Below are 9,240 nucleotides of genomic sequence, written 5' to 3'. Positions count from 1 at the left end.
GCTGGTGCTGAGTAGGTTTGAGTTGCTGTGCGATAGGTGTCAGGCGGCCAAGGGGAGTGCCCCGGGAAATACTGTGTCCCGTCAGGCAGCTATGGGATGGGCTTGGGCAAATTGTGTGTTCAGTCAGGCAAGCAAGGGATGTGCACAGGGAAACACTGTGTCCCATCAGGCAGCCAGGGGATGTTTACAGGGAAGCACTGTCCACTCAGGCAGCCATGGGAAAACACCCTGTCCCATGGGGCAGCCGAGGGATGCACACAGCAAACATGTCCTGTCAGGAGCCACTCGCAGTGAGACAGGCTCTGTTCTCCTGTGGATTTGCTCCTTTGGTTGGTTTGGGGCTGTGGGTGCTGCTACTCCCCCACGCAGCCTTGGCTGGTGCCAGCAGAAAGTGAGCCCTCCCCGTGGCCTCTCCCACGCTGGGAGCACCTGGAATGTCTCTTGTCAAGCCTGTGCTGTCTATTTTCATAAACCTGCCAGGAGTTAGTGTCTGCAGGACTCTGCCAAATTGTCTGCTGATTTGACAGAGGGTCAGACGGGCCCTGTGGAATGGTATTTCTGCAGGACACGCTGCACTTAGAAAGGTGTGCTTCGTGCTGGAGTGATCCATTTTGATTTATTTATGTGCACTATTACCAATTAGGAGGCTGTAACACCAAAACACGTTCCCCATCGAGTGCCAGGAGTGACAGTCACTCAGAGCAGCCTGTGCTCCATCAGGTGTGTCTCAGTTTATTGCTCCACATTACTCCAGGTATGAAGTGATGTTATAAGCAGGGAATGTAAAGCTATATAACTCACAACCTCTCAGGCCCCAATTTTGCAGTGCCATATAAATGTGTGTAATTTTAAGTACTATCAATGCTTCCACTGACCTCAGTGGGACTACTTAAAGTGCTCTAAGTTAAGCACAAATACACTTCTTCAGGGTAAGAGCCAAGGATGACTCATGCAAGCATATGCATCACAGATTTTTATCTTTCCACTGCTATTTGTTGTTACAACTTATGGTTTAATAAAGGTTAAATGTGTCGAGCTCAATTTTGGGTTCAGTTGTGAAACAGCCAGTTTATATTCTGCACATTTCATCTTGCTTGAGCTTAACACTTCCTTGAAGAATTGTGGTGTTGGCACTGATCACACTTTATCCTTTTTGGGTCCTTTTTCAGCTCCAGCAGCTGTTTTGCATAAGTCTGATGGTTGAAGAATATGGATTTTGAAAATCATTTTATTGTTCCCAGCACTCAGCAGTGAGAGATCATTGTCTGCTTAGCAGTAATGGCTTTTCCAAAAGACAAACAATTTCTAATAAATCAGACCTCGAAGAATTTAATAGTAAAATTAAATGACCCATCACCAGTGGTTTATACATTATGCAGGCTCAGTGCAAGTACAGTGGAGAGCATATGCAATTACTGAAGATAATTATTCTTATGAGGGAAAATGTTGCTGAGTATTTCTTGTGTTGAATAATTGAGTGAAGTTCCTAATGTCATTTTAGGAGGAGCATCACAGGCACTTGGAAATCCAACAATTTAAATTTGATAATTTAAAATTACAATAACAGAGGCAAAGTACAGGAGGCACTGGAATTATTCTCTAATAAATCTGAAGTATCAGTTGGGAGGTTTTTGTTTTAGGAGGCTGTGAGTTATTACGTGACTGAAGATGAGGGTTTGTCTTTGCTGCAGAACTCTCATCAGCTGGAACTGCATCAGATGCTGTGAACTCAAGTCTGATGCATACAAAAGCTATTAAGTGCAGTGGCATTTTTAGCTGAAGGCAGCTGGGTTGGGGGGTGATGCAAGCTGAAGGTGGTGACCACAGTGCCTCACTTGCCACCACAAGCTGTGACTCCCCAACAGCAGCTCCTGCAATCCAAACTACTAACAGTGCACAGCCTGCCTTTGAGGAATCTGCACAAGGTTACCAGAATAAGCAGCTCAGTTGTCAGCAGCCCTCTGAAGGCTCTGAAACACTCTGAAATTACTGAGGGTCTAAAAAAGGAAGGTTAAACCCAGTCCTTCCAACAGAAGAATTGTTGTTGGTCAACAGCAACAGCTCCCTGTTGATCAGCTCAAAGTACAGGGTTGTTTTCAGGCCTGTGCCCAGGCTGTGTCTGGGATGCTCTTCTCCAGAGGCAGCAGGACTCAGTAGCACTTTCCCTAAAGTGTAGCTGGTGAAAAAGAGGAATGAAAGAGGCCTTGGTACTGATTTTAACTGTTTAGCTGTGAGAAAGTAGCTTCTCCAGCACAATGCTATAATTGAGTTCTCAGCACTGGTCTCATCTTAATTGAAAGGACAAGAGGCATGATAGAAAACAGAGTGGGGCCAATGGTTGGAAAAAAAAAGAGGGCAGATGAAGGGATTGCTGTTTACAGAGGAACAAGTAGAGAGCCTGTTTTCCAGTTTCTCTTTGCAGGACTGGGAGGGTGAGTTGCTTAGTCAAGCTTGAAGGAGAGTTGGACACAGCTGTCTTCTTTGCTTTCTTTGTTTAACTGGTTTTGGCAACAGCTGCAACAGAATTGGAAGTGGGTCAGATCATACATTTCTCATCAGATGTCAAATCTGAAATCTGGTTTGACCTTTGACAAATTAACTGAAAAAAAGATCCTAGTCTGGATAGTAACTTATCAGCAGATTTTCCCCTTCTTGAATATGCTTAGTTTGTCTCTGATGAGAGACAACTAATAGAAATCACCTGGGTTTATGTATATTACATTATTTTTCATACATGCTTTAGGCATTGTTAACTAGTGATTCTGGAAGGATGAGAAGTGTCTTCGTTATTTATTAAGAAAATGTGTTCCTTTGTGTTGTGCTACTCATGAAATTCTATTCGACCAGCATCTGTTATGGGTGGAAGAAAAGATGACAAATTTGAAGTCACAGTCAATGGTACGAAGTGACATGTTCATTAGGATAACATTTAGGCTTGTGGCTTCTGTACTTTGTAAATTGTTTTTTAGGGCTCTGGAGCAGTCTAGATGGAATCATAACTTCAGGGAACACATATTGGATGAGAAATTTTCTTGAGTCAGACTTCCAGGAAAATTGATTGCAGATTTTCTCTTATCAGTGTCATCTCATTTTGTTACAGGTTGGTTTCATTCTGGCTTGTACAAAAAGGAAAATCCTTGTGTGCAAAAGAACCATAAAATTAAAGGCTGTATCCAAACATCTTAAAATATCTTTTGTGCACATTAATTTGAAGAATGTGTGTCCCTAGACAAAACAGTTTTTCGAATTGCTGTGAAGTATGGGTAGAGAAGATGATGAGCAAGATATGAGATGTAGCTGCATAAAGTGAAAGATTTGCAACAGGAGCTCATTGTAAAACAAACAAGAATAAAAAGAGGCAAACTTAGAAAATGCAGCAGCAAGGGGGATTCCAAAAAAAGGAAGTATGTTTAGCCATCAGTGTCCTGATGTGCAGAAAGGACAGACTTCCTCTCTGTGGCTGTAAGTAACTGCTAAAACACAAGAAACTATAAGCATATTGTCTAGTGTTTAGGCATCTAAGAGGGATTGTGCCTCTAAAATCAAGGAAGTAGATGTATAAATGCTAAAAATCAGATGTGGATGTGTGCTTAGGGTTTTTTTTCTGAATGGTAAATGGAAGATTTGCTTTAGAAACCCAGGGCTTAAAAGCACTTTGCTATTGGTGGGGAGGGAGGCAGAAATTACATCCTCTTTCTCGCTTTTCTTCCTCTATTAAGAAAGCACTTTTTCTCTGTTAACAAATGCAGAATCCACTTCTAAAGATAATTATGCATTTTGAGTAGTCTGAACAATTTGTTCCTTTTTTTTTTAAAACCTTTTTCCCCTTAATGATTATTGTTCCTGAGATTATGTATTTGGTTGGGAAGATGAACATCTAGTGGACTGGAGGTTGTGCTAATGCCTTCTTACCCTCCTTTCATTACTGTGCTCTGAGCAAAGCTCTGATTTGGAACCTCTCAGCTGACAGTTTATATTATGCTAATCGAAATCTGTTTACTGGAAATGAAATTTGAATGTGCTGTAAGCTTGCTGTCATTAATAAACTTGCTTTTTCTGTTTTATTTCAGTTGGACTTCCAGTCCTGATGGTCTTAAAAGTGCATTTGGATCCAAGACGTTTTCCATCACTGAACAAATCAAGAGCCTCCTCTCTTATCTCAGAGCAGCACAGACAGATTAATATCATATGACCTCATTTCTCCAAATTAAATGAAAAAGGAATTTTCAATAGCTTTCCATGAAGCTCAGCTATTGCCTGCTAATTCTGACTGTTAGTGCTGATCTTTCAGTTGGATTCACAGTGGAAAATGTAGCTTTTAACAGGACAGTTGCTTTTGGGTCTCTCAATGCATCACTTCATGCAGTGTCTCATACTTCCATAAGTTCTTCAGCACACCATGATATCATAGCCAAAGAGGGGACCAGTGTTTTAATTGAATGTAAACTGAACACCAGCCAGTATGAACATATCCTTTGGTATAACTCCAGAGGACACCTGCTTGAACATGAAGGTGAGTTTTCCTGCTGTTTTCTACCTTTCTACCCCTTTCCTACAATATCTGAAAACCTCTGGGACTTTGTTATCATTTTCTCTTCCTATCCTCACATTTTTACAGTCGGGAGATAAGGACAGAACAGGACAAAGCCCTTTGCCCTCTGACGTGTGGCTTGTGAATTGTACCTGAGTTCTGTCCCAGCCCATCCACCCTGCTCTGGTGCCCCACAGCATCATGTTGTTCAAGAGGCATCGCAGAATTCAGTACATCTTACCAGATACCAACTGATGTTTTCATTTGTTGCTGCTCTGGTTTAGATTATATTTTTCCAAACACATGAATTAAACACAGTTCTCCACAACTTGTGACCTTTTCCAGATGGCAATCAGTGCTTTAATTTTGTTGCAGGATATTTTAAAGCGTGGTAACTTAGTACATTTATTTTCTGGTTTATGCACCAGTGAGACTGTGGGAAGCAACACAATATGTCGTGACCCAATGATGAAATAAGTGTTGTTAAACCCTTTTGTACTGAGGGGGATATATTTTCCTAGGCATTGGCTCTTACAGTTCTGCCCCTCTAGTTTTTAATTAAAAAAAAGCCTTTTAGAGATGCATGTGATTTTCTCTATTAGTATTAATGAAGGTCATCAAACTAATTGACAGGATCTTGTTGGAGGCCATTTCTCTCTGCCTTAAGATTTTGGTAACCTTTTTGTAGCTATGGTGCCATCTGGATATTAGTTCAGAGTAGAGTAATTAGAAGAGTAAGTTATGAAAACAGTTCAAAGTGGAGTAATTAGAAGAATGAGTTATGAAAACAGTTTTCCCCCTAAGTCATGAACACACAGCGAACGCTGTGTAAAGCTTCTTGTATTGATTTCTTTTTCCTTGGGTTTTGTGTGTCAGCACTGCATGCTCAGCAGAAAAGTGTGTCTCAAGAAAATCCTGGGTCCTTCAGCCAGCAGAGCTATTTACAGACTGATCTTTTTCATGGGTCACTCGACTTTTGACTCTGAACATATGGAAAATTAGACTTTATCGAGGATAGTCTTTTAACATGGTGTTACACAGAGGGTGAGAAGCCCTAGTTAAGAATTAGGATCCCTGTCAGGAAGAGCTAGCAGTCCAGAATCACACAAAAAAGTGCAGATGAGAGAAGGAAGTAAAACCAGTGTAGCCAGCATGCAGATTAATTAACCCTTAAGCAGTAGGATTGGTAAATGGGTTGTGGCTTTCTGCATTACAGGCATGAGGTGGTTATTTCAGTCCTGGGTGTCCTCTTGGCATTGTGCTAGAAGTGTACTGCTGACTGCCAAACTCCTGTTGACAGAGTGAACAGCACATGTCTAGTTTACCCAGTAATTCTTGTTTCATGAGCTTAGTTTATTTCTTCCAATCTCCAGGTGACCGGTGGAGGATTGCTGACAATTCTCTTAACATCACAAAGGTCAACTTTGCTGACCGGGGCCGATACACGTGTGCAGGCATCAGTCCTAACGAGACCTTGTACTACACAGTCACCCTGAGGGTTATCTTCACCTCAGGAGACATGAGTATCTACTACATGATTGTGTGCCTCGTTGCCTTTGCTATCACCCTGATTTTAAACATAACCCGTCTGTGCATGATGAGCAGTCACCTCCGCAAAACAGAGAAGGCTATCAATGAGTTCTTCAGGACGGAAGGGGCCGAGAAGCTTCAGAAAGCTTTTGAGATAGCCAAGCGGATCCCTATCATCACATCAGCCAAAACCCTAGAGCTGGCCAAAGTCACTCAGTTCAAGACCATGGAGTTTGCTCGGTACATTGAAGAGCTTGCCAGAAGCATTCCCCTTCCACCCCTGATCCTTAACTGCAGGGCGTTCATGGAGGAGATCTTCGAGGCCGTGCGAGTCGACGATCCCGACGACGTCGGGAAGGAGGACAAACAGTGCCAAGGCTGCGGTGCCCAAGCTGCCATATACCCCCTGAACCCCGAGCTGACGCGCAGCGATTCCCCGGCCGGGGACTCGGACGATGGGTCCGTGAGTGAGCAGGGCCAGGAGATTGCTGTGCAGGTGTCCATCCACCCGCAGAGCGCAGCGCAGAGCATCGACACCGTGTCTCACGACAGCTGCCAGTTTGTGCCTTCTGAGGAGGGCACCTGCTGAGTCCAGTGAGCTGTGCTGGTGAGGGAAGCTCGGGTGACCCAAGGATACTGTGAGAACGTGGTCTGCAAACAAGCTGCCTCAGTCCCATGTGCACAAGAGTTTTCCAAATTGCAAGATGCCAGAACTGCTTCTGAAATTTGTATTTTCTGTCAGTGGTGATCTAACGATTTCAGTCTGTTAGAAAAGGCCGTTTGGAATCCTGTGCAGTGGCTTTTCTTATCAAAGCAGGTCTGCCATTCTTAAAATATTTACAACATGAGAATTCTTTGTCCTTGGCTCCTTGGTGGCTTCTGATCTGTGTTAGAAATGGCCAAGCCAAGCAGCATAACTTGGAATAAGATCTTTTCCTTCATGAACTCTTTCTTCCAGAGTCAAGCCGAAATTCCTTCGAGTCAGTGTTGTTGTCCTGATGAATTGAGTTGTGTGCTCTTTTTGAGTTGCCTCTTGGTGAGTAGCCCATCAGAACCATGGTGAGCTTGAGCAAATCTGGTTTGTGTCGTGTGCTTCTGTGTTGCTATCAAAATGTACTGTACTTAGGAAAAGAATAGTACCAGGATCTGCTGCTGAATTAAACAAATTGTAGTTTCAAAGCAGCTTAGAGGACAACCAGGGGGTCTCAGTTTTTCCATGCACCTGCAGAAAACTCCTGTGTGCTCTAAAAGCTTCTTGCTTAAACTTGGTGCTGATTGCCAAAGCGCCTTACCCTGGTTGTGTCCCACAGAATGGAGCAGCAACAGCACTGCCAGCACTCGCTGCCTTTTGACTTTGCTGATTTCACTCACTGTAGAAAATCCAAAGTTTTATCTTGTATTTGACATAGTTGTGAGAGAAGAATGACAGTAGTGGCATAACTAAGAAACGAACTCATCTACAGACAGGTGTCTCAGGCACTTCTTTCTGCACAGCATTGTAGTAAAGCAGGTGAAAAGCAGTGACACTCGCTCTGCTCTGGCTAGTGCTTTCAGAAGGCAGTGGCAGAGAGAGGAAGGGCTGAGCTCTTTGCCAGCCACTGTTTACAGGGTGGAGGAACTCACTGGTGGATCCCAGCCTGGTCTGATGAAGAGGGATGGCAGAAGGGAGAGGTGCAGGTGCTGACATACACACACACACACAAGGACTTCACCAAGGATCTCCCACGTGGCTTCCTTAGCTGTAGAGATTCCTCCAGGAATCAGAGTGCAAACAAGAATCTACTTTCTTCTTTCACTCTTTGGTGCTGATTTTTTTTTCCTCCATAACATTTTGAAGTTGTATCGCTTAAATAGCATTTTATATCCTGTTGAGATTTAGTAGATGTAAAGCTTGTAAGCACTCCACAAATTAATTTCTTACAACTTCTGGAAGCATATTGCCATATAATTTTAACAACTTGGCAACAGGAGCACCGTTTAATTTCCCACAACTCTTTTTTTTTTCTTTCCTTATTATTACAGAAATGTCAGTTGAACAAGTGATTCTGGATGGCTGCTCAGGATTCTTAAGAGGATTTGACATTACATTTCCAAGAGTAGAGGTGGAAAACAAACAGGCACAGTGGTGATACCAGGGTGGGGCCACCTGTGGTAATGCAAGCTGAGAACAAAGGGGCTGAAGGAATTATAGTCATGTCATATCAGAGAGGGGGAAATCACAGCAGCTATTACATTTTAAACTACCTTCTGGGGAAATTCCTGCAGTCAGCCACCAGTAAATGCACCCTAGTTGCCTGTGTCAGGAAGGAAGGAAATTGCTAGCCTTGGTTATAGTAGCATTCCCACCAGCTTGGTGCCATTTCCCAGATTGTAGCAAACTTCATGGGAATAAAGCCTTCTGTAGACACTTAAGAGTAGCTACTGCCCTCAACAGTAATTTTTTTGCTTCCATAGTTTGATGGCACTTTATGTCCAGGTGAAAAGTTTGTAGAGTTTTGTGTAACCTATCTGATTTCCTTGAAGTTTTTTTTTTGAGGTGAACAGTGTTAAAAGATACTCTGTGGATAAATACCTAGTTCTCCAAGAAGCCCTGCTAAGGTGCTGCTGCCTTCACTTCTGGACTACAGCAATTTCTGCAGGTTTGTTGCATGTGTGTGAGTGGAGATTTGGGGGTTTGCACCCTTTAGGATGTGCTAGTCGAAAGAGGTGAAGGCAACAAGAGAATGATTTGTTTCAATCTCCTTTGTGCCAGCAGAATTGTACCTGCCCCTGCCTTATTTCCTCCTAAACTGCTCTCCTGGCTTCTGTGAAACTGTTACATGGCATGCAGCAGTAGCATGTGGGACATATAACCCCAAACTCCACATGCAATGAGAGAATTTTGCACTACAAAATCTAAGCTCCATTTAATTGCTTCCTAAGAAGCAGATATGATTGACAGATGTCTCATCAGAACTGGCAGCTTAGAGGCAGCAGGATAATGCTGGAGGTGTGTCAGATGGGTGTCAGGAGAGCAGTTTCTAGATTAATTTGATCTGTTCTTTGATTTTTATACTTTATTTACATAGCTCTGAGTTCTTACCAAGCACATTTCCCTGGTGTCTTTGTGTCCTGTTGCTGATGGAGAAGAAAAGAATGACCATGCATAAAGGTCCTCAAAAATGCAGTTGCACTGGCAA

The 9,240-nt window shown here is 42.9% G+C and overlaps 1 protein-coding gene across 1 annotated transcript; it reads left to right on the top strand.

Moving 5' to 3' along the window:
• The first annotated feature begins 4,239 nt into the window (after positions 1–4,239).
• Positions 4,240–6,650, top strand: MFAP3 (microfibrillar-associated protein 3). Its single transcript, XM_009082540.1, has 2 exons — positions 4,240–4,513; positions 5,905–6,650. The coding sequence occupies exons 1-2, from the start codon at positions 4,240–4,242 to the stop codon at positions 6,648–6,650; spliced, it is 1,020 nt and encodes a 339-aa protein (XP_009080788.1).
• The last annotated feature ends 2,590 nt before the right edge of the window (positions 6,651–9,240 follow it).

Source organism: Acanthisitta chloris, unplaced genomic scaffold, assembly GCF_000695815.1.
Source record: "Acanthisitta chloris isolate BGI_N310 unplaced genomic scaffold, ASM69581v1 scaffold34080, whole genome shotgun sequence".
Lineage (NCBI taxonomy): Eukaryota > Metazoa > Chordata > Aves > Passeriformes > Acanthisittidae > Acanthisitta > Acanthisitta chloris.
The sequence above is the reverse complement of the archived record's forward strand: the minus strand, read 5'-3'. Positions and strand labels throughout refer to the sequence as shown.

Bases quoted from the DNA above. Each gene is read 5' to 3' on its own strand.
- MFAP3 (XM_009082540.1), top strand. From the start codon at position 4,240: ATGAAGCTCAGCTATTGCCTGCTAATTCTGACTGTTAGTGCTGATCTT. The intron at 4,514-5,904 runs GTGAGTTTTCCT...TCCAATCTCCAG, and splicing joins ACACCTGCTTGAACATGAAG to GTGACCGGTGGAGGATTGCT.